This window comes from Phyllostomus discolor, chromosome 1 (assembly GCF_004126475.2).
Source record: "Phyllostomus discolor isolate MPI-MPIP mPhyDis1 chromosome 1, mPhyDis1.pri.v3, whole genome shotgun sequence".
Classification (NCBI taxonomy): domain Eukaryota; kingdom Metazoa; phylum Chordata; class Mammalia; order Chiroptera; family Phyllostomidae; genus Phyllostomus; species Phyllostomus discolor.
The window spans coordinates 145,784,022-145,809,734 of record NC_040903.2 but is presented as its reverse complement, the minus strand read 5'-3'; the positions used below and the strand labels follow the sequence as shown (position 1 = coordinate 145,809,734).

At 39.4% G+C, this 25,713-nt stretch overlaps 1 protein-coding gene across 1 annotated transcript; it reads right to left on the bottom strand.

Annotated features, from left to right (window-relative positions):
• Window positions 1-21,151: 21,151 nt before the first annotated feature.
• LOC114490346 (olfactory receptor 10G3) lies at window positions 21,152-23,009 on the bottom strand. Its single transcript, XM_028504327.2, has one exon. The coding sequence runs from the start codon at window positions 22,875-22,877 to the stop codon at window positions 21,936-21,938; it is 942 nt and encodes a 313-aa protein (XP_028360128.1). The 5' UTR covers window positions 22,878-23,009; the 3' UTR covers window positions 21,152-21,935.
• Window positions 23,010-25,713: the final 2,704 nt, after the last annotated feature.

Genomic DNA, 25,713 nt, shown 5'->3' with positions numbered 1-25,713 from the left:
CCTGCACACGTAAAGTTGATTCATTTTTTGTTCTTTAACTTCTGGCCATGCTATTCCTGCCTGAATTATAGTAATACTGTGCTATGGAGCATAGAATATCCAGGTATGCCCTATGTTCTAGCCATAACGCCTAGGGTCTTTTTCTTTTAACCTTATTTACCCTTCACTCTTCTACCTGAGATGAGAGAGCATCTGAAACACCATCAGCTAGAAAGTGGGAATTATTTTCCCCTTTGGAGTTGAATGATGTAAATCTCTGATGGCCACATCTTCAGAGAAAAGCAAAGCACAGCTCACTCACAGTGTTGGGTGAAAATTTGAAGTTCCTTTCATTTCTTCACTTACACAAGTCCAGGCCAGCCTGGAAATACTCAGAAAGAGAGAGAGACAACAGATGGTAGAAGAATTGCTGGTGATAAATGAAGTAGGTACCCACATTGCAAGTGATTTGGGAAGTACTCTGATCTTTGCTTTGGAGTTCACTGAATCTCCATTATTTTCCTAGTCCTTTGGGGTCAGGACCCTGGGTGGCTCCCTCACATTCCACCCTTGGAACTCTTGCTGACATTGTTTTATTCATCCTGTTAACTTTCCTGTGGTAAATAGGTGCCGTTGTCACTAAGCCATTATTGCAGGAGAAATGGGAACACTGAGGCCAGGAGGCTTAGAATTTCTCTGTGGAATTGATTATCACTCTCTCATCCCACTGTACTTCTTTTTTGAGAAAAAGAAAGGGGAGAAGCAATACAGTTTTCTGTTTTTCTCAGGAGTCTATGAAAGTCTCCAAGGGTAGGTTTGGGGGTCCAATATCGGTGTCTTTCCTGGGCCTTATCTGTCTTGTCTTTTCCTATTTTTTCCGCCCTCCTTCTTGCTGGTCTTATTTTGAAAGGAAGAGCTCTTCCCTTCCTCTCCTTTCTTCCGCCCTCCCCCATTTACCATTTTTTTCCCCTTTTACCTCTTTCCACTGTGGCCTCTTGACCTCTCCACAGAGTTACAAAAGTAAAATCCTTGAAGAGATGCTGCTGTGGGAATGTTAATGAGCCTTCACCACAAAGGGGCAAAGACTTTACTTCACTGAGTTGGAAAAAAGCCCCTTTGAAAAGGGGTTTCTGTGTGTGGTGAAGTGGAGAGGGGAGGGGAAGGAGAGAGAGGGAGGGTGAGAGAGAAAAGAAGGGAGGGAGAGAAAGAGAAGGGGAGAACGGGAGAATGAAAGGGAGGGGGAGGAGAGAGAGATAGAGAGAGAAAGGGAGAGAGGGAGGGAGAGGGAGGGAGAGAGAAACTTAATAGCAGAAGAAAATATTGAAACAACACTTTACTTGTTTCAATTGATTTGGTGATTTAAATTTTGGAAAATGTTCCATGGTCTTTTGACCTTGTAAACGAAGCACTTTCATTCCCAAGAAGGTGAAAAGACACTCAAGGGCACTGAAGATAATAAAGGATGTGAAAAAGGGACCAATCCTGGCACCCTACCCCCAGTTTCTTCCCACATGTGTGGGAACCTGAGAAACTCTAGGGAAAATATTCTAGATGTGGGGAGCTGGTGGTAAAGATGAGCTCTTTCTTCTGGCATTGTGGCTTCGTATATTTTCTAATATTATCAACAATTTCTTGGCTTCCATATTGGCTTTGGCCTAATGATATTTTCTCTCTTCAGGAATGGCTTAAAGTACTTTCAAGCCAGACCACTTGAGCATAATCTCTGTATCCTTCATTTGTGAGCACCAGTTGCCTCTGAATTACTTAAAATGGATGTTAAGGTATTTTTAGTGTCCACATTAAGTCCTTAAAAAAGCAAAGATATGTTGTTGCTCTTTAAAAGAACACCAGTCATTATGTTTGACTTTCAGTGATTTTCCTACATTGTCTTGTGATGTCAGCCCAGCACTCCATAAAGAAGCCCAGAATCGAGAGAAACGAAGAGAAGGTGATTGGAATGAGATCCATGGAAGATAGAGATGAAGGGCTAGTGGGGAATGCTAATTCTCAGGATTCTATACATTCCTCTGGATCCATGGTAAATCATATGGGGAATTTATCCAGAATTCACATTCCTGGCCTTCACCTAAGATCTATTTAACCAGAATCTCTGGGAGTGGGGCCTAAGACATCTAAACAAGCTCTTAAATGATTCTTTGCAGAGTTATGTTTGAGATAGTTTCACTTGACTGGTGGTTTCTAAACCACGGGGTCTAGACTCCTAGAGGGCTGCGGTGCTGTCCCGAGGGAATCCAGGCACACAAAGTGAGCCTGGCATGTGGCCCAAATACATAACATGCCTCTGAAATGTATATACTCATGTTGTCCAAATGTTTGTTGATGTTGTTCAGATTAATACACTTTTAACTCATTTAAAGAGTTTCTAAATTCCTAATGGCTTTTGCCCCAAAAATATAACTATAGTTGTATGGGGATCCAGCACAATTTTTGGCGTCTCATTCAAGGCCTCTTCTCTCAGGACAATACTCTGCTCTTAGCATTCCTCTTTTACTATTTATAGAAAAGCTGGCATTGTGTAGGCACTTCTTCTACCTCTGAAAGAGTTAGAATCCTATGAGAAGTTTGATGTTAATTGCAAAAGAACAAAACTAGGAATCAAGAAACACATGTAACCATAACTTAGGTACAAGTATGTTCTGTGTGTCCTTTCAACACATGATCTAATTTAATCTTTAAAATAGTTTTGCACCCTGGCTGGTGTGGCTTAGTTGGTTGGAGCATTGTCCTGTGCACCAAAAGGTCGCAGGTTCAATTCCTGCTCAGGGCACATACCTAGGTTTTGGGTTTGTCCCAGGTCCTAGGTTGGGGTGGGTGTGGGAGGCAACCTATCCATGTTTTTCCTTCACATCAATGTTTCTCTCTCTCTCTCTCTCTCTCTTTCCTCCCCCATCTCTCTTTCTAAAATCAATAGATTTATCCTTGGGTGAAGATTAAAAAAATAGCTTTACAAAAGAAGCATTGTGCAATCCTCATCTTAGACTTGCAGAATACCCCATTTTACAAACCAGAAAACTGAGACTTAGAGAAACAAAGTAGGTTTCTTGTTCAAGGTCTCATAGGTGATAAATTGCTGGTTAAAATTTGTCCAAGCAATGCCTGTTTGGACAGTCTGTGTGCTTTTGTTTTTGTTTTTGTTTTTGCCACAATGTGGCAACTTATTGCCATTCTGCTGATTTCTGCTTCTGTTATAGGCCTCACTTTCAGGCTAGAGACCTGAAGAATGACACAAACTTTTAACTTTCAAAGAAAATTTGAAAAACTTCAATTAATATCTGCAACAAATCATGCTTCTTGTAATTCCATATACTACCACGTTTTGTTTTTTTTTTTCGTCTTCTCTCATTAAGAGAGTAAGGCAGTAAAGAGTAAGGAAAAAGTACCCTTTTCAAAACTTCACTAAATAAGAAAGCACTGGCAAACAATCCCTGGTCTTATTAGATGATTTTCCGCCTGGCCTCTTTCAGGTGGCAGTTGCCATGGTGTTTTCAGGGCAGAGGGAGGGAGTGAAGATCAAGGAGGGTCATTCAGACTGAGTCTTGTCTGGTGTTTCTTTTTAGAGTTGATTCTGCAAAGGATGGTAGAAACTTAAACATTCATAAGGGGACAAATAGAACTTATTCTTTTTGCTTACCTTCATTTCTCCATGTTATTTATGTTAAATAAATGGGGGAAACAGAGTTTGTGAAGAGGACAAGCTAATAGGAAAGGAAAGGGAGATTGTCACAGGGGAGGGCCATGAGCCTTGGCTGGCAGTGGGAGAAGGCTAGGATGGGGGTGGGAAGGAGACAGAGAGAGAGAGAGTATGTCTGTTTCCAAGGGACATTACAGGATCAATTTGTTAAAGTTCTGGGGGTCCTGAGGCTGGCCATTTGAAAGAAAAATAACAAATCAATGAAGGATGGGAAATTAGGGACAAACAGTGAGGGTGAGTGGGGCATGATGAGAAAGGCCAAGGGAAGAAAAAGGGGGGGGGAGAGACAGAGAGAGACAGACAGACAGACAGACAGACACGGAGACAGGCCATGGCTGGTGTGGCTCAGTGGATTGAGTGTTGGCCTGAGAACCTAAGGGTCACTGGTTCGATTCCCAGGCAGGGCACATTCCTGGGTTGTGAGCCAGGTCCTCAGTGAGGGGTGGGGGCACATGAGAGGTAACCACACATTGATGTTTCTCTCTTTCTCCCTCCTTTCCCCTCTCTAAAAATAAATAAATAAAATCTTTAAGAGAGAGAGAAACCAAGCCATGAGAAAGGAAAATAAATTCAGAGTGATGAGAAAGTGTTAAGTCACAGAGGAAAATCTTTGGAGGAATAGGAACATATGGATTGAAGTATGTTAGAAAATATGAATAATTGACAACATATAATAGAAACATAGAGTGTTCAGAAAGAACCTTTATGAAGAAGAACAAGTGGACTCCCAAAGACTTTGGAGCTGAAAGGAATCATCTCCAAGTCTCTCACTTTTCACATAAGGAATCTAAAAACAAGAGAGTTTAAGTGACTTTTCAAAAGATTCTCCAGAACCATACCTTATCTTTGGGACTTTCCCCTTCTCTTACACTATGGGACTCGAGAAGAAACAAGGCAAAAATGGGTGGGAAACCAAACATAAGGGAAAAAAAAGATCTTAGCCCTGGCCAGGTAGCTCAGTTGGTTAGAGCATCATCCAGATACACCAAGGTAGTGGGTTCAATCCCCAGTCAGAGCACATATAAGAATCAACCAGTGAATATATAAATGGGTGAAACAACAAGTTGATGTTTCTCTCTCTCTCAAATCCATGAATAAAAAATAAAAAAAAATAGATCTTAAATTAATTTTTCCTCCTTTCTGAAAATTATAAACATTTTTTTCTTGTGGGGACCATTGTATTTTAAAAGCTAATTCCATTCTAATAACTTCATACATTAAAGTATTTCAGTCAGATAATAATTCCTTTCCCACTTTAGGATCTATTCCCAGGAATAGGAGTTTTTAGTGACTAAGTACTGAGAAAGTTCTTGATGATGCCTAGCTGATTACTACTTATATTTTAAGTGAAGATCCTTTAAGTCTGCCTTTACTAGAGTTTATTCATTCACATTCATTTGTTCAACAAATATCTGCACAACAGAAAAAAAAAAAACAACACATGCTGTCCAGATTATTATTATGTAGATTTTTTGAACTTCAATCTTGAAAAAAATTATTTATTTATTTATTTTTAGAAAGAGGGGAAGGGAGGAAGAGTGGGAGAGAAACATTGAATTAGTTGGTTGCCTTTCACATGCCCCCCTCCTGGGGACTTGGCCTGCAGCCCAGGCATATGCCCTGACTGGTAATTGAACCAGTGACCTTTTAGTTCACAGGCTGGTGCTCAACCCATTGAGCAACATCAGCCAAAGGTGGACTTCAATCTTTTGGTGATATCTCTGTTGTTGTTTTACATTACAGATATTTCCATTTCCAAATTATGCCACTGCTTTCTTTATCATCTAGTTGGGATAATTTGTGCCAGGACTCTTGGGGACTTCTGATGTGGCTCCTCTTCATCAATCCTGGAACTAGTCTTATGGCCTCAAAATGAGTTAGGACACATGGTTCCCATGGAACTGATTAGAGCAAGTTTACTATGACAGAAGGGAGTTCAAAGAAAGGAAAGCTGATGGGGTAAATCAATGCCAGAATCCTTGAGGAGAACCAGGAGGAGCTGAAGATCCCACAGGCAACCTGAAAGTCCAAAGAGGCTGGAATAGAATGGCAAACAAGTTAACGGTTAAAGGAGTTAAGAACTGGAAGGATTACTATGACTATTGACTCTATTGGACTTGTGGGTTTGAAGTAAATGGCAACTGGCTTAAATATAGAAGATCAAAATGCATGGTAGGGCCGTAGTGTATATTGTGGAGAATCCTGTGTTTTACTGCAATTGAGCTTTTCTATGAGAATGGTTGGATGGCAATTTAGTACTTATATTATTTAATAATCATATAGTGTTCCATTCATTATTCTTTGTCTATCTTAAAATGCATTGTACATTTTCTTGACCCCATGATCCAGTTAATCCCATGGAATTTAATATGAGGTTCAAAATTTACTATTCATCTTGTGGATATTATCTCTCTCCTCTCTCTCTAGACATTGCTAGATCATATATATATATATATATATATATATATATATATATATAAATTATATATATATATATAGAGAGAGAGAGAGAGAGAGAAGGAGAGAGAGAGAGAGAAAGAGAGAGATGTAAATATTTATAGTTTAAATGTTTGCCCTGACTGGTATGTCTCAGTGGATAGAGCACCAGCCTGCAAACCAAAGGGTTGCCAGTTCAAATTCCAGTCAGGGCACATGCCTGGATTGCAGGCCAGGTCTCCAGTTGGGGGTGCTCAAGAGGCAACCATATATTGACATTTCTCTCCCTCTCTTCCCCTCTGCCTAAAAATAAATAAATAAAATATTTTTAAAAATGTTCATACAAAGTTGAAGAGAGGAGATCACTGGATTTAGAGGAGATATTGAGGATGTTGTAGGAGTGAGTCTAAAGACAAAATTCTATTCTATGAGGTTTAGATGTTTTTTTTGCCCTGTCTGGTTTAATGACCTCTGCTACCATCTTTTGATCAAAGAATAAATGTTACCATGATATGTATATGTTTGCAAAAAATCAGATGAAAGTGTGAAAGAAAAGAGAGGGTAAAGAGGGAAACTTGGGAGAAATAGACGTATTACTCAAGCAGAGTTACTCTTTCTATCACCTACCCCATCTTTATACTGTAAAGCTCAGCCATCCTTTGGCACACATCATTTCTAAGCTGTCCATCTTTATTTAGTCAGCATGAAATCCCAGTATTAACTTTATTTTCTTGAAATGGAAGAACACTTCCCTTTACTGGCCAAGGTACCTGAAAAATAGCCTTGGAAAATAAACTCAACCCTGGCCTGGCTGGGTAGCTCAATTGGTTAGAGCATCCTCCCAATACACCAAGGTTGCAGGTTCAATTCCCCATCAGGGCACATGCAAGAGTCAACCAATAATGCATGGATAAGTTGGAACAACAAATTAGTATTTCTCTTTGTTTCTTTCTTTCTCTCCCTTTCTTCTCTCTTTCTAAAAATCAATTAATAAAAGAAAAAGAAAATGAGCTCAATAAAATCACATTACATAATTCAAAATCTTAGAAAACAAGCAACAGAGTGTCATAACTATTGCAACACTATGAAAGCCCTTCTAAATGTAAGATCTTTTATTTTATTTTAATTAATTTTTTTAAATTTGTTGCCCTGGCTGGTGTGGCTCAGTTGGTTGGAGTGCTTTCCTGTAAATTGAAAGGTCAAAAGTTCAATTCCTCGTCAGGGAAGATGCCTGGGTTGTGGGTTTGGTCCCTGGTTGGGGTGTCTATGAGAGGCAACCAATTGATGTTTCTTTCTGACATTGATGTTTCTCTTCCTCTCTCTCTCCCTCCTTTCTTTTCTCTCTAAAATCAATAAGCATGTCTTCGAGCGAGGATAGAAAAAATTTATTGATTTTAGAGAGAAAGAGGAAGAGGGAGAGAGAGAGAAAGATAGTGATTTGTTGTTCTATTTATTTATGCATTCACTGATTGATTCTCATGTGCGCCCTGACTCAGGATCGAACTCTCAACCTTGGTGCTTTGGGATGATGCTCCAACCAACCGAATTACCCAACCAGGGCTAAATTTAAGATCTTATAAAACTAAGAGCTTGAAAAATATATAATTTCCTTTTTAATCATTTTTTATTATTCTATTACAGTTGTCCCAACTCATCCCCCTTTGCCCTCCTCCACCCATCCCACTCCCTGCTCCTGCATCAATTCTCTCACTGTTGTCCATGTCCATGGGTCATTCATACATGTTCTTTCACTCGTCCCTTCCCCTTCTTTCCACCATTATTCCCCTCCCACCTTCCCTCTGGTCACTGTCAGTCTGTTTCTTGTTTCTATGCCTGTGGTTCTATTTTATTTTGAAAGATTTACTTATTTTTAGAGAGAGAGAAAGGGAGGGAGAAAGAGAAGGAGAGAAACATCAATGTGTGGTTGCCTTTCACATGTTCCCTACTGGGGACCTGGCCTGCAACCCAGGCATGTGCTCTGACTGGGAATCGAACTGGTGACTCTTTGGTTGGCAGCCCATGCTCAATCCACTGAGCTACACCAGCCAGGGCCTTGTGGTTCTATTTTGTTCATTAGATTCCTCTTATAGAAAGGTGAGATCATATGGTATTTGTCTTTTACTGACTGGCTTATTTCACTTAGTATAATATTCTCAAAGTATATAATTTTAAAAATAAAAAGTACATTTATATGAAATCATAGTTTGTCCATTCTTTTATGACCATTGGGTACTCACTTTTTGCTAGTTGGGTACAATGAATTATATGTAAACATAACCTCATGCCATTTCTATTCCCTCAGACCTTATATTCAAAGTCAACTTGACAACTAGACACATATTTCTTTTTTTAAAATGATTTTATTTATTTATTTTTAGAGAAAGGGGAAGGTAAGGAGAAAGAGAGGGAAAGAAACATCAATGTGTGGTTGCTTCTCATGCTCCCCCTGCTGGGGTCCTGGCCTGCAACCAAAGCATGTGCCATGCCTGGAAAGCGAACCAGTGACCCTTTGTTTAGCAGGCCAGTGCTCAGTCTACTGAGCCACACCAGCCAGGGCCAAACATTTCCATCTTGAGTGGCAAAGTCATTGACTTAGATTCCAGTCAGACTCTTCCACTTCCCAGTCAAATTATCTTGGAGAATATCTTTACCTCACCAGACCTCAGTTTTCTCATTTGCAGTGATGAAGTTAGACCAGATGATTTTCTTACCCAGCTTTGACCTCTGTACTTTGCATGTGAATATATTGATCAACAAAGTGTGTCTATTGCAACAATTTCTACGTAGGGTCCTGCAATAATTATTTCATAGGGGTCAATTTCTAAAGGCATCACTCACAACAAAGGTCACCTAGAGTCAAAGCTGAAAATCCCTGAGAACAGAATGTACCAGAGACCAGTTTTGCTCTGGTATTGGAGAAGAAGATCATTTCTTTGGCTAGATAGCAGATGATGTAATTGGACTGCATAGGGGGTAGGAAGAATTGAAAAATGTGCACTTCTCACTATAGAATCACACTCATGCTGTTAGAGAGGGGACAAGAAAGCTGACTAGCTCTGTACTCATTGAATGGAATGCCAGAGTGGGATTGACTATATTCTTGACATTGTCATCTTTCCTTTTCTTTTGCAGACCTTAATGTAATGATAATTTGCATATTGAAATTTAATTTGAATTACATTAATTAAAATATTATGGTCTATCAACACCCCTCAGGCCTGCTGATGATCTTTGTGACTTCCAGAAGGAAGTCCAGTCAAAAACCAAAGCCTGGGGACAGACTCATAGATGGAGAGCAGGATGACAGCTAGTGGGGGGAAGGTTTCAGGGTGGAGGGATTGAGTGAGAAGGAAAAAGGACTCAGGGACATGGACAACAATGTGGTGATTGCTGAGGGGGCAGGGGATTTATGGGTAATGTAAAAAATACAATAAAGATTAAATTAAAAAAACAAACCAAACCAAACAAACAAACAAACAAACAAACCCCAAAGCAGCTTACAGGTTCATGATTCTATATCTCCAGTTGGCAGAATCACTTCAGTATTGAAAACCAAGTGCAGACCAGAGAAATCCTTTCCTTCCTTTGGACATAAGGGCCATGCTAGATCTTCCAATTAGGTACACTCTCAACAAACATTTATCAAATGTACTTCATATTTCACTCACTGGACCTGCATTTAGGAGGAATGTAGAATTTAAAAAAATACATTTCTCAACATAAAATCATATTCATGCTCGTAGTAAGGGAACTGAGATGCTGGGGTTACAGAGGTTAATAGGGCACAGATCCTGCCTCTCCCTGAGAAGGTGATGTCAAACAAAACATATATATATAATATGATGTGAGAAAACTTCATAGAGGCATGCATAAAGTTCCATGGGAAGGAGGGAAACTTGACTGATTGTCCACTGGCAATAAATCCATCCCCCCTATCCCTTCCTCCATCTTTCTGTTAAACAAGTGGCCATGGTTAGTTACTATGTATAAAACACTATGCTAGATGTTATAAATGCATGGAGAATAAAACCAGATCCTAGTTGAAGAAACATTACTTTGATGTAGGAGGTAAAACAGGTAAGCAGGTAATGTGAATAACTACTCTTTATGGGTCAATTCTTTGTGACAAGACCATATGAAGCTCTTTAATTATGTCCTTTCTTACAGTAATCTTGAGAGGTAGACATTATTATCTCCATCTTACCAGTTAGGAAATGGAGGTTTAGAGAGGTTAGTAATTTTCTGAGGATTGTACAGCTATGAATTATGAAACTGAAGCTCTCATGCATTTATCTTAGAACAGAGCCTCTCCTCCTAAGACTATGTGTATTCTGGGATGTGGGTTTTTGGGTTTAAATTGCCGTCACCACTTACCAACTGCATAATTTTGGGCATTTTACTTAACTTATTCGAGGGAGATTTCCTCACATAAAAATGAGATTAATAGTTTCTACTTCATAGGATTGTGGTAGAGATTTAGCAAAACTCAGTTAAAGCATTTGGTGCAGTGCCTGGCCAGTCTTTCAAGCTCACTACATTTGCTGGCTAATGTCATTATGCTGTCTTGTATGGACAGCAATGGTGAGTGCAGTGGAGAGGCAGATGAAATGTGTAGGCATTTAAGGGAAGGAAAGATCACTTCCAATTGGAAGGTGGGAGGGTGAGTAGATTAAAGGAAGACCATGAAGAATTCACTTAAATTGGAGTTTTCAAAAAAAATTAAGACTTTAACATTTAGATTCTAAAATTTAGAGTAGAAGGCTCTGTGAGGAAGGCAGCAAGGAGCTTGTTACCTGTGGGAGGAGACAAGCAATAAAAATGCAAGGAATAAGTTAGATAGTTACAAAGAGTAGTAATTAAACACGATAATGGGAAAGAAAGTGAGGAGGAAGGGTGGGGCTGGTGAGTAAGGGACTCAGAGAGAAGACTGGATTCCATCTCTAGGTAGAATGCTGTTCATATGTAGATCGATTTGCAATCTGTAAATGGATACTTCAATGAATAACCCAAACAGACAGAAAGGCAAATATTCTTAGAAACAGGGGCTATTAGTAATGCAAATATGAAAAAACCTCTGATTTAAGCAGAACAACAAAACACTCTAATCAATCTTTGAGTTAATCTGTGAATGAAGACATTTACATTTTTTATTTTAAGACAGAAAAAAAAGCTTTTCTTTGTCTTATCTCAAGCTAGAACTAAGTAAGATTAGTTAAGGCCATCTATTCTAGGGATCATTCATTCACTCACTCATTCATTCATTCAACAAGCATTTTACTGAGGGCTTACTATGTGCCAGGCACTATGCCATGCCTAGGGAATACAGTGGATGGCCCTTCCTTGGAGCTCTCATCGCTTGCTAGGGAGGGCTTTTGGGATTGAGGGGCACATCAGGAGAAGCACAGGCAGGTTCTGACACTTGTCTACTGATGTGTTTGGATAATGGTGGGAGCACAGCTGGAAGTCTACAGGGCCCAGAGTGTGTCCTGAGATGACCTATGGTGAGTATCCTTGATTGAAGAATTTTTTATTTTAATGTCTCTAATTTTACTTAAACTAAAAACACTGTCTGCTTTTCACATTCCTCTGTGCAACCCATTCCAAGGTCCATCCAATCACTCCTCCTCCTATACCTGTCCTCAGCTTTTGCTATCCAGATTTACCAAATAAATCTTATTTCCACCTATTCCAACTCCTGTTGCTCTTCACAGCTAGTCTCTGGGCTCAGCCCCAAGCCTTAAGGGGTAGTAAATGGATTCAGAGTTGGTACTCAAACACAGATCCCCATGGAAACCAAAGGACTAAGAAAACAATGAGAGGAAGTACTGCCTGACCTTTTAGGCCCACTCATCAAATTTTTTTTTGCTCTCCAGGGTGAAGGCACTTAACTAGTGGAATGAAAGAACCTGACCCCTCCCCCGTACCTTCAAAAGTCTTAAGAACCTATGTTTTCTTTGATTGTAAGTGAAGAGCAGTGGGACATCCCCACCTGGTGGTAGAAATACCAAATTACTTCCAAGGAGAGATTGATGAGTGAGAGCCTGTAATGCAGGCTATTAAGTAGCTGCAAAAAGGAGAGGATGAAGAGATATAACAAGCAGGAAATTCTTCCAAGAAAGTGTTTATCTGTGATGCATTTAATACTTACTCTTTCTCACATATATTTTACAATACTTAAATATCATCTTTATGTTGATGATTCAGGTGTTTTTTGGTTTTTGCATTCAACCCACATATGGGTACATGAGGTTGTCTCATATTTCCTAACCTCATAGTAGATATTTTCTACCAAAACATCTTGTTGTAACCACAAATTCAGCATAACTCTGGAGCTGGCTCATGCTCTTCTCTTCCTTTCCTTCCCCTTCCAGAGGTCAGACTTTGCTAGCTTACAAAGGGAAACCAGTTTTACTCCACTGTCTTGTTGATGTATCTCAGAGTTGAAGTGCTAACATTCTTCCTGTCCCATCATGGGAGCAGAAGTCCAGGCTGTGTCAGGTGTGAGACTGTACTGCTGTCCCTGTACTCCCATAGCTATCATGCAGGACACCGATGCCTGCCATACGTGGTATTATTGGAGGGCGGGATAGCCCTTGTCAACAGACAGTTGTTGACACCAATAGGACTCTCCAATTTGGGGTGTGATGAAGGGAGACTTTATTCAGTGAAAACAGCTCAATCTTGAAACAGCACAGTTGTGAGGAAGCCCTGGGGCGAGGTGGCCCTGGCCTCTGTGTTGAAGCTCAGTCCCTCTCCAGTGAGATGCTTTACTTAAGTCCAGTGAACCAACTCTGTTCTAGTGGAGCCAGTTTCAGTGTTACAGTTCCAGCCCAGGTGAGAGGTCAGTACATGGCTCTCCCACCACTCGTGTTGAGGTCTGACCAGGGAGGCCCTGGCCAGAAGGAATGTGTGTCATTTTTGGAATGGATTGTAACTCCCTCCTTATCTCCTTTTGGGAGTGGCTTCTTGTCCTGTGCCTGCTTCTTGATCTTTTACACATTGAGGTAATGTAGTTTAGAGTCTCACATAGGACATGTGCCTCCTTTGTCTGGGGCCCCTTACAATGAGCCTCAGACTGCAGGAGGTATGGCCTCTCTCACACCAACCCATTACTGTCGGTGCACACTCTCTTGTAGTGTGAGTGATAAACAGCATGTCCACATCTGCTGGTCCTGTGCTTTTTTTTTTTTTTTTTTTTTTTAAATATCACAAACACTAAAGCATCTCCCTGGTTTGGAGCTCCTGCACTTTCTGAGCCAGAGGGGAGCTGACTCACATAGATAAGTCCCTGCTCTGGTCCCTGATTGGTCCATTTCTATACAAATGAAAACTCTAAATTCTCAGTTTGATTGGTTCAAATAGCACCATCTTGATTGGTCATAATGGAGACACTCTGATTAGTCAGTGAAAATGCAAAGAGGCTATAGCTGCACAGCTCTGACTGGATGGGGAAAATCTCAGGCTTTCTGGTTGAAATATAATCCCAGAAACTCCTTTAGAAGTGTTGGCTCAGATGGCAGGAACACAGTGCAGACAAGCCGGCAGTTCAGTGGGGCTTCTCCTGAAGCCTGATGTGCATGAGAAGCTCCAGTCTAGCAGTGGCTGCTAATATCTGTTTTTAAGTTTGGAGCAGATGAACCACAAGGAGTCCTTGGTGGGTATTTTCTTTCTCAGGGTCAACACTGTCTCAATAAGGGAGCCTATTAACTAGGCTGGAGGGTTCTTCTAAGAGAGCTATTAGATTACAACAATCCCATCCCCTTCTCATAGCTATTACTTTACCTTAATCCATGTTCTAGACACATCCATGAGGGCAATTCTGGGGCTTATCACAGGAAGAAGGCATAAGACATGATCCACATTATCTTCAGAGCAGAATACTTTCTTCTATAAATCAAATTTCATTTGGCTTGCCCCTGCTGGTGCAGTTGGTTGGAATGTCATCCCATACCCCAAAATGTTGGAGGTTTGCTTCCAGGTCAGGGTGTAACAGGGTGCAGCCAGGGGGCTCCCAAATGGGGATTTGTAATGGGGTCCAGAACTCAAGGTGTCCAGGAAATATTAAAAAATATAGGATGTCTTCACCCTCCATAAGTCTGAACTGAGGGATGGGACACATGGAGCAGGGCCATTGAGTTGTTCTGCATAGAAATAGTTTTGCAAATAACCTCAGGCATGGTCATTTAATATATCTGTAACTTTTAACTGGTTTCATGGGTATATTAAATAACTGTGGCCATGCTTTGAGCCAGGGAGATGGGAGTGACTTCTACCCAGGATGTAACTAGGAGGCAACTCTCCCTGGTTACAGCGCCTGCCTGAGAGCTTGCAGATGATTGGCTCCATGCCATGGGGCCATGCCTGCCCAGACTTAATATGGTAGCCCAGAAAAAATATGGGAATGCTGGCAGATGTAGCTGATTGTGGGAGGAGTCGGAAATGGGATGCAGAAGAAGATTGGTGCTGGGATTTAAACCCAGGTGTGGCAGCCATGCAAGGTGCAGGGGACCCACACAGCTTTGGTGAGAGAGGGAGAACCACATGGCTTTGGGCCTCCCTTTGCCACACAGTTGAGGAAGCTGGAAAGCAAGATGTAGCAATGATGCAGAGCTCTCTCTTAGCAATTTGGAAGAATGCAGGAGAGATGTTGTGGGAAGGAAAGGGGTCAAAGGACGCTTGCTGCTGGGCCATGAGAAGGTGCCACATGGGTTTGGATTAAGAACTGGAAGTTGCGGCAGTGACACAGCTGATGGTGCTGGGAACATGGTTGGCCTGCCAATTGAACGCATATTACTGGGAAGAACCAGGAGCTACCTGAGGCATGGACTTGTATTTCTTTTCCTGAGATACATTACCCCTGACTAGCTGGACTGGGCAAAGTTGGGGAGGAAGGACTGTGTGCATTTATGGGTATTCTAAGGGGCTTTGGGATTTTAATGAAGACACCAAGTTATTACTCTTAAGTCTGTATAATCTTCCAATAAATTATTCCTCTCCTTTTCACTAGTCTCTGACATTGAGAGTTATAATTTCCTGGTGACAGGCAAGGCACACATAGTACAGGGGGACCCTGGGAGAAGGGGGGGTCCATTCAATAACAGTGTCTTGTTCCCCTACCTCCATCCATTCAGTAACAAGGGCACATACCTAGGTTGAGGGTTCAGTCCCTGGTCAGGGTGCATATGGGAGGCATCCAGTTGATGTTTCTCTCTCATATCAACATTTCTCTCCCTTCCTCTCTCTAAAAATCAATAAACACATTAAAAAATTAAAAACAAAACAATAAAAAATTACAGTTGGCTCATCTTAGTATTCTGTATAAGTAAGATGAAATAAAAACATAATATATTGACTAATTGCTCCTTTTTAATAAAATATTTTATTTATTTTTAGAGAGAGTGGAAGAGAGGGAGAAAAAGGGAAAGAAACAACAAGAAAGAAACACCAAATCATTGCCATTGCCATATGTGCTCTGATCAGGGGCCCACCTGCAACCCAGGCATGTACCCTGACTGGGAATCAACCTGCGACCTTTCACTTTGAAGTATGACGCCCAACCAGCTGAGCCACACTGGTCAGGCCTAATTGCTCTTTTTTACCTTTTTTCCCCCTAAAATTCTACTTCCACAACTTCTATTTTTATCTTTTGGCCTTCCCTGGATCTTTTCCAAAGTCTTTTAAAAAATATGTTTTTTTTTTAGACCAGTTTTAGATTTACAGCACAATTGAGCATAAGGTATAGAGATGTCTAATACACACCTTGTCCCCAGTCATAGCTTCCCCATTATCAATGTTCCCTCTAGAGAGGTACATTTGTTACAACTGATGAACCCAGCTTGACATATTAAGCAGCACTCTCTGAACCAATGGGGAAAGGAAGCCTGAACTACACTTCACAATTTCCTGGAAGCTCAGTCTGAGAGATGAAAAACCTCAGGAGATCTAGTTATGGGGGGCCCCCAGGATTTTGTGAGTTTTACCTCCAGGACCTCTACCTTGGTCTCCTAAAGTATATCAGAGATATCAGAGAAAAATTCCTCATGCTTCCGACAGGAGGAGGGAAGATGAAGCCATTTTGAAATATGGCAGAACTTTGTCTTCCTTACAAATCCTGCCTTCAGGGGAAACTATTTAACTAGAGCCTAACCTGCTGGGGTATTATCATAGCCTAACTGACCTGGGAGAAAGGAAATACTCAACTCCAGCCCCTTCTAGCCATCCTGTCTCTGTCTTTCTGAGAGGGTACTGAGAAGCACACATAAAACTCACAGCCCACAGGTCCAGGCTGAGTAAAAGACTCAGACCTAATTATAAGACTACAGAATGCTTACCCTCTCCCTATCCCTCACCACTATATTAGTAAAGTCATATTTATAGTAGTCCTTTTTACTAAATATAGTATACCCAGTTATCAAGAAAAAAGTACAAAACACATTAAAAGAAAAAACAAAACAAAAACAAAGAACCCAACAAACAAACAAATCACAGTTTAAAGAGAATGCAAACATTAAAATCAGACTCAGTCATGGCAGGGATGTTGGAATTACCAAAGCAGGAATTTATTTTTTTTTAAGATTTTATTTACTTTTAGAGGGAGAGGAAGGGAGAGAGAAAGAGAGGGAGAGAAACATCAATGTGTGGTTGCCTGGTTGCCTGGTTGCCTCTTGTGTGCCCCCTACTGGGGACCTGGCCCACAACACAGGAGAGAGAGAGAGAGAGAGAGAGAGAGGGAGAGAGAGAGAAAGAGAGAGGGGGGGAGGGAGAGAGGGAGGGGGGGAGAGAGAGGGGGAGAGAGGGAGAGAGAGGGGGAGAAATTTGTTGTTTCATTTATTTATGCATTCATTGGTTGCTTCTTTTAGGTGCCCTGAATGGGGATCGAACCTTCAACGTGGCATATTGGAACAATGCTCTAACCAACTGAGCTACCTAACCAGGGCCTCTGATTCAGTTTTGGAAGATTATTTCTAGGAATTTATTCATATTGTCCAGATTGTCCATTTTGTTGGCATATAGTTACCTATAATACTTTCTTACAATCCTTTGTATTTTTCTGGTGTCAGTTGTTACTTCTTCCTTTTCAGTTCTGATTTTATTTATTTGGATTCTCTCTCTTGTGTTCTTGATGAGTCTGGTTAGAGGTCTGTCAATCTCCTTTATCTTTTCAAAGAACCAGCTCTTGGTTTCATCAATTTTTTGTTACTGTTTTTAGATTCAGTTTCCTTTATTTATGCTCTGATCTTTATTATTTCCTTTCTTCTACTCACTTTGGGGTTTATTTACTGTGTTTTCTAGTTCCCTTAAGTGTAAAGTTAAATGGTTTACTTTGAGATTTTTCTTGTTTCTTGAGGTAAGCCTGTAATGCTATGGATTTCCTTCCTAAAACTACTTTATCTCTGTTTTATAGGATTTGGGCTTTGTGTTATTTTCATTCATTTCAAGATATCCTTTGATTACTTCCGTGATCTCATTGCTAACCCATTTATTATTTACTAAAATGTTATTTAGCCTCCATGTCTTTGCATGTATTTTTTAGTATTTTTTCTTGAGATTGATTTCTATTTTCATACTACTATGGTCATAAAAGATGCTTGATGTGATCTCAGTCTTCTCAAATTTATTGAGACTTGTTTTGTGTTCTAACATGTGTTCCATCCTATAAAATGTTCCATATGTAATTGAAAAGAACATATATTTTGCTGCTTTAGGGTGAAATGCTTGAAGGTATCAGTTAAATACACCTGTTCTAGTGTGTCATTTAAGGCTACTGTATCCTTGTTGATCTTCTGTCTGGAAGATATACCCACTGATGCCAATGGGGTGTCAAAATCCCCTAGTATGACTGTATTACTGTCAGTCTCTCTCTTTTATTTTTATCAAAATTTGCTTTATATAGTTAGAGGCTCCTGTGTTGGGTGCATAAATGTTTACAAGTGTTATATCCTCCTGTTGGATTTCTCTCTTTATCATTATGTAGTGTCCTTTGTCCTTTATTATAGCCTTTGCTTTAGATTTTATTTTGTCAGATATAAGTATTGCTACCCCAACATTTTTTTTTCATTTTCTTTTGTGCAAAATATCTTTTTCCATCCCTTTGTTTTCAGTCTGTGTGTAACTTTCATTCTGAGGTAGGTCTCTTGTAGATAGCATATATGTGGGTCATGTTTTCTTCTGTTCAGCTATACTTTGTCTTTTGATTGGAGCACTTAAGCTATTTACATTTAAAATGATTATTGATAGGTACATATTTATTGCCATTTTATTCTTTTAATCATGTTCCTCTGTTTCTCCTCCTCCTGCTCCTCTTTCTTCTCCTCCTCCTCCCACTAACATTTCTTATAATACTGCTTCAGTGGTAGCAAACTCCTTTACCTTTTTCTTGTCTGGGAAGCTCTTTATTTCTTCTTCAATTTTAAACAATAGTCTTGCTGGGTAACATAGTCTTGGTTGCGGGTTTTTGCTTTTCATCACTTTGAATATTTCATGGCAACCTCTTCTGGCCTGAAATGTTTCTGTTGAGAAATCAGCTGACAGTCTCATGGGAGCTCTCTTGTATGTAACTAATGGTTTTTCTCTTGCAGCTTTTAAAATTCTCTTTGTCTTTAACTTTGCCATATTCATTTTGATGTACCTTGGTGTGAGCCTCTTTGAGTTCATCTTGTTTGGGACTCTCTGAACTTCTTGAACTTCTGTGTCGTTTTACTTCACCAGGTTAGGGAAGTTTTTGGTCATTATTTCTTCAAATACATTCTCAATTCTTTGCTCTCTCTCTCTTCCTTCTGGTACCCTATGATGTGATGTTGTGATTGTGACACCTCATGTTGTTTCAAAGGTCCCTTAAATTATCCACATAAAAAAAATCTTTTTTCCTTTTGCTCTTCTAATTGGGTGTTTTCTGTTACCTTGTCTTCCAAACCACTGATTCGGTCCTCTGCTTCATTTAACCTTCTCTTTACTTCTTCTAGTATATGCTTCATTTCAGATATTGTATTCTTTTTTTCTGACTGGTTCTTTTTTAATGGTTTATATGTCTTTTTCCATACTACTGTAATTATCACTAAGTTCCTTCTAGTTCTCACTAAATTCTTTGAGCATTTTTTAATAATTTAAAAATATTTTATTTATTTATTTATTTATTTATTTTTAAAATTTTATTTATTTATTTTTTTTTAGAGAGGGAAGGGAGGGAGAAAGAGAGAGAGAGAAACATCAAAGTGAGGTTGGTGGGGGCCGTGGCCTGCAACCCAGGCATGTGCCCTGACTGGGAATCGAACCTGTGATGCTTTGGTTTGCAGCCTGCGCTCAATACACTGAGCTATGCCAGCCAGGCTATTTATTTATTTTTAGAGAGAGAGGAAGGGAGGGAGGAAGAGAGGAAGAGAAACACCAATGTGAGAGAGAAACATTGATTAGTTGCCTTCTGCGTGTGCCCAGACTGGGTAGTGAATGCTCAACCCAGGCATGTGCCCCAACCAGGAAAATCCAACCAGCAATGCTTTGCTCCTCATGATGACACCCAAGCTACTGAGCCATGCTGGTCAAGGGCCAAGAGTCTGTCTTTGTCTCCTACTACTTTCCTCTTTTGTACCTCTTAGATAAGACCATGTGGTTTATCAAAGTCCTATTCTTTTGGTTTGAAATGATCACTCTGGCTTTAGCCTGGGAACCCCCAAGCACTCTACCCATGGAATTGAATAAAGACATGTAATAATATTATTTTATTAATTATTAGGAAAAGAGATATGGTAATAATTGTGGTACGTACCTGGGGAAACAGGAACAAGATATATGATAGCCTTTGGAATTTTTTTTTGTTTCAACAACCATAGATTTATGTTTATTTTATTTATTTATTTTTAATTCTTTTTTTAAATTTTATTTTAATCATTGTTCAAATACAGTTTTCTCCCTTTTACTCCCAATTATGTTTATTTTTATACTGCATTATTCAACTATTTTATTTGTTAAATATGGTTAAATTATTTAATAAATAATTGTTTAGTTTGAGGGAGTGGATTTCTAGTAGATTTTTTTGAATGGGATATTGAGAAATTGAGAATGGTTAGTTTTTTGTTTCCTATATTGATTAGGTGGACTCATGAGTCTCTGTGGAGGTGAACATATGACTAAACTCTTGGCTGTCTGCTCTGATTGAGAGACTTGACTTTATTGATAACATAATTGCATCCATAAATAAAGCAAGCATTTAATATAAAAGCTGAGAATGAGACAGAGGCATAATAGGTTAAGACTGGATGTATAGAGATATATTGCACAAAATTTGCCCATATTGTTTAGGTTTTGGATTAACTCAGTGAAAGGCTGTCAACCTCATGAGTCTAAACTGATATGAAATACTAATTTGGATAAATTATCCTGGTGCCTTGATTAATTGTCCTATTGTAATGGGAAATTTTATACAGAACTTTACTTTTTGGTGTGGAGGAATTTATAATTGACACATTTGAAAATATCTTATTGTGTTCTCTTTTTTGAATTGTTTAGTTTGTGAAATCACCAATTAAAAGAAGCTTTAACCCAGTCAGAAAGGAAGGATACATTAATTGAAATAAAGAACAATTTACAGGGAAACAACAGTAGAATGGATGAAGCCAAGAATCAAATCAATGATTTGGAATGTAAGGAAGTATAAAATAACTATGCAAAACAACAAGAAGAAAAAAAGAATAAAAAAATGAGAATAATATAAACAGCCTCTGGGACAACTTTAATGTCCAACATTAGCATCATAGGGATGCCAGAAAGAGAAGAGAAAGAATAAGAAGTCGGAAATCTCTCTGAAAAAATAGCAAAAGAAACTTCCCTAATTTGGTGAAAGAAATAGTCATGCAAGTCCAGGAAGCACAGAGAGTCCCAATTATGATGGATGCAAAGAGGCCTACTCCAAGACACATCATTATTAAAAGGCCAAAGGTTAAAGATAAAGGGAAACTGTTAAAAGCAAGAGAAAAGAAGTTAGTTACTGGAAGGTTGCTAGATGGGGGGATCGGGGGAGGTAGAGAATGGGTAAAGAGGTGAGGGGACTAAGAAATACAACTAGGTAGTTACAGAATAGCCATAGAGATATAAAGTACAGTATAGGAAATGGAGTAGCCAAAGCACTTAAATGCATGACCCGTGGAAATGAACAATGGTGAAAGGATTGCCTGAGGGAGCAGGGGGTGCTGGGCGAAGGGGGACAAAGCGGGGAAATCAGGACAACTGTAAAAGCATAATCAATAAAATATAATAATCAAAAAAGAGAAGCTTTATTTCTTCAGCAGGCATGGTAGAGTAAGTACTTTAGTACCTTTTCATAGCACATAGTGGCCACAGGAAGCTCTCTAGTCCAGGCCTGTTAAAGTGCACACAGCAAAGTATGTATGGTTTCTCTTCTAGAGCTAGCTCTAATGTATATATCCAGTTGAAACAGAACTGAAGAAAATTCTCTCATCAAAAGAAACATAGTCTATCCTATGATATCTTGACCAATGTCAACCTAGAGACTAAAAAGCCTATTGGATATTTTTGGTATGCCAATCTTCTAGATGTCATGTATGCCAGATACTGCTGTTTTCTGAGTGGCTTTAGTCTCATTCTCTATTCTTGGAGCAACTGAGTTGTTTAAGTGGAAGGGATACTAAAAAACTGCTAGAAAGTAGTATTTTACCTTAAACTGTGTTTGATTTTGATGTATTGATATTACATGGCTACTAAAAGAGGAAAAGCAAGAAGAAAAAGCCCTCATTTATATCTAAACATTAGACAAAATTGTAAAGATGAAGGTTTCCCCAGGTGGTGACAGACACTTTCAAACCTGACTCTTAGTCCTTAGGCCACCTATCATTCTCTTCAGGGCCAGCTTCACCTCTTGGTTCCGCAGAGTGTAGATGAGGGGGTTGAGAAAAGGAGTGATGGTTGTGGGGAACAGAGCCCCTGCCCCATCCAGGGGGCTGTTTGTTTCAGGTCTCAGGTAGATGAAGGCACAAGGCACATAGTACACAGTTACCACAGTTACATGGGCTCCACAGGTTGAAAAAGCCCGGCGCTGACCATCAGCTGTACGTATCCTCAGGATAGCCTGAATGATCTGTATGTAGGAGAGGAGAATCAGGGTGAAGCAACTGGCAACCACCACCCCAATGTCCACAAAGGTCACCAGCTCATTGACTGTTGTATCAGCACAGGCCAACTTTAAAACTGCAGGGATGTCACAAAAAAAATACTCCACCTGGTTGGGCCCACAGTAAGGCAGACGGAAGGTTAGGATGGCCTGGAGAAGCCCATGGATGGATCCTGCCACCCAAGCTCCAGCCACAAGTAAGGTAGTCAGTTTAGCATTCATGAGTACAGGGTAGTGCAGGGGCCGACATATTGCCAGGTACCTGTCATAGGCCATAAGGGTATAGAGGAAGCACTGGGTGCTGCCCAGGAAGTGATAAAAATAGAGCTGAGTGACACAGCCACCAAATGAGATGGGCTTAATGCCTAAAGTGAAATTCATCATGAGGCGAGGGACAATGGTGGTGGAGATGGCCATGTCGATGATGGAAAGAACACCAAGAAAGATGTACATGGGATGGGAATGGAGTTGCACATCTACCCAGACAGTGATTAGAATAAGCAGGTTCCCCAGCTGAGTCAGAATGTAGGTCAGCAAAAAGAACACAAAAAGAAATGTCCTTAGCCTGAGTGGGTAGGGAATTCCTGTCAAGATGAACTCAGTCAACAATGTGCTGTTGATGCTTTCCATCTTCTGGAGAGTTGTTACCTAGAGAATGGACAAGGCAGGACTTAGCATGGAGGTGAGAGGAAAGTGAGGAGGAACTAGAGAAAGAGATTGTAAAAATCTGGGACAGTGGCAGAGAAGTTTCTCTCTTATGCGGCGAAGTGACAAGTAGGGAGGAAGTACATTCTGTGGCCAGGGTTGGCCTGTTTTGTAAGTAAAGTTTTATTGGAACACAGCCATACTCATTTACTTCTGTATTGTCTGTAGTGGTTTTGGTACTATGATGGCAGAGTGGAGTCATTGCATTTGTCCTGGAAACCTTAAAATATTCACTCTTTGGACATTTACAGAAAATGTTTGCACTTAGAAGTTTGTATCTGAAGAACTTTTGCCAAAGATTAAGGATTTACTGGAAATGACATGAGTGAGAAAGGATATTTGTTTTGTTAGATGTCCTGCCAGTTTGGAAACTTCCAGAACACAATGGTTCATTCTTATTTCTGTCAGGATATAAACTTATATAGAGTGGGGAGTATGCAGACAGGGAGTGAGAAAATTCCTTTCCCCCTTTGTAGTAGACAGAATGGAATAGAATTTTGGTTAAATGGCTAGTTTTGTATGACAGTGCTTGATGCTGTATAAGTCTACTCTCCAAATTCTTCATGACTAAAGGAGAATAATGCCCAGGAGGCTGTAAGCATATAAGTAAAGTTTGGTTGGTACTTGATGTTATGTATTTTGGTTCCTTTGTATATAATAATTTTGCGTTGGGACATGGCAAAGGAAGAGAGAAGAGGAGGAGGTAAAGAGGGATGGCCATAGTTAGAAGTCAGGCAGCTGCTGTGGTCTCGCAGACCAGAAGAGGTCTGATGTTAAGTTCTGTAGATTTAGAATCTTGATTTGGTCAGGTTTCTCTAGGGAATCAGGCATTGGGAAATCAGTTCACACTATTGAAATACCTGAGAGAATGACTTGTAAACCAAACAACCAACTTGTTAATCTACAGTGGGAGATTTCACTCCCATGACTAAACTGTTATGCCTACTACTCAGGGCAACCATTTACTAATATCGAGGTCCTTGGAAATCAAATTAGGAATCAGATGTGTATTTCTGAGTTTTGAATCAAAGCAAAGGGAATTTGATAAAGCACACAATTTGGGCTTCAGTATTCTCAATGAATTGAGAATTTCGCCTTGTAAATTACAAGTATCTTTATATTTCAATCTTCCCTTCAGATATGATATTTTTTCTTTCTTCTGGACAGACATGAAGATACATTCACAAAATGTTACACTAAGTATTTTTTCCTAAGTCTGTATCTCTTTTATTATTATGCCTTTATTATCTTCAATGGCTTTCTTTTTTTCATCACATTACTTAACTTTTTAGGGTTTTCTTAATTATTTTTTCTCATTTATTTTTCATATTGTTTTCTTATTTGCATTAAGGAACATTCTATGTTCTCTGAATTGCTCTTAAGATCTATTATTTCTCTTGGGAAATTTCCTGTAGATAGGGAGTTCCAGTCCACACATAGTGTGCTGAATCTTGTGTTTTTTAAAAATATGTCAAAGATTCATTAACTCAAAAATGAGCAAACTAGTTAGAATATAAAGTTGCAAAGAGCATTTGAAGAGCAGGGTATTTGTAGACACCAAAAAAAAAAAAAAAAGACCATTGGCATAAAGTTACTGGAGCATTGTAAAAGTGGTTACAGTGCAATGAAATCAAAGCCTTTGAAGATAAACTTTCCACCAAAAACAATCTACGAAGTTAACATGTTACCTCATAGAATCGGAACTTCAAAATTTTTTAAAATTAATTTTTGAATATTTAGGTACAATCAATATATAACATTATATTAGTTTCACATGTATAACATAATGATTAAATGATTGTATATGCTGAGTCTTGTTTTATTCAACCCAAGAAAAGCCATCTTAAAGGGAAGGATGAAGGAAGGCATGTAGACCTGTTTGTAATACTGTCTTTATTAGATGCGATTTCATTTCAGTTGCAATTAAATTTTCTTCTACTTATTTTTTAAACAATTTTCTTCCCTATTTAGTATGAATATTAACAAGACAAATTTCTTTTACCTTTGTTCTGTGACTGTCTTCCATGTGTCACTGCTATTATCATAGATCTCCAGGCATGAAACTTAATATTCATTGGGTGAACACCCCTTTACTTACTTTGATTCATTGATAACCCAGATGTAGCTCTGAGATGACTTAGTTCCTTTCAATAACAAAACTGCAGAAAAATAGGGTGGTGGTGGTAGGCGGGCAGAGGAGGTGGGGAGAGAGAGAGAAAATGGCACAAAAAGAAACATGGCATTGATGAAATGTCAGCAGACTAGGGTGATATAAACTCACAAAATAGTGATGGTATTTTACATGCATAGTGTTCTCATGATCCTTACAGAAGTTAAATGACAGAGGAGTCCCATAGCTGCATAGTGCTAGAGTTAGCACTACCGCTAGGTTTTATGATTTCCAGTCTAGGGTCTTTCTACATTTTACTTAACATTCCTTCCACAAATAAGTCAAAATAATTGAGTAAATCATGTTATTTTAGGTTGCCAAGTTGTTAGGAGTTTTAAAAAATTCATTGACAACATTAATCATCAGTGTCCTGAAGTCATAGCTTTGTCTATGATCTGAATAATAATTTTAAGTTTGATGGTTTATTCTGTCAAAGATTCTAAACTGGTGTTGCCCTACCTCTAAACCTAGATGCAGTACAATTAAGTGCATGTTCTAAAATCAAACAAGTTTTGTTATCATGATTTTATGAAGTGGCCTGTCTTCTTTTACTGTCATACCAATGCATTTCTTTAGAAAGAAGACAATTGC

Excerpts from the sequence above, each read along its gene's own strand:
- LOC114490346 (XM_028504327.2), bottom strand. The coding sequence starts at position 22,877 with ATGGAAAGCATCAACAGCACATTGTTGACTGAGTTCATCTTGACAGGA.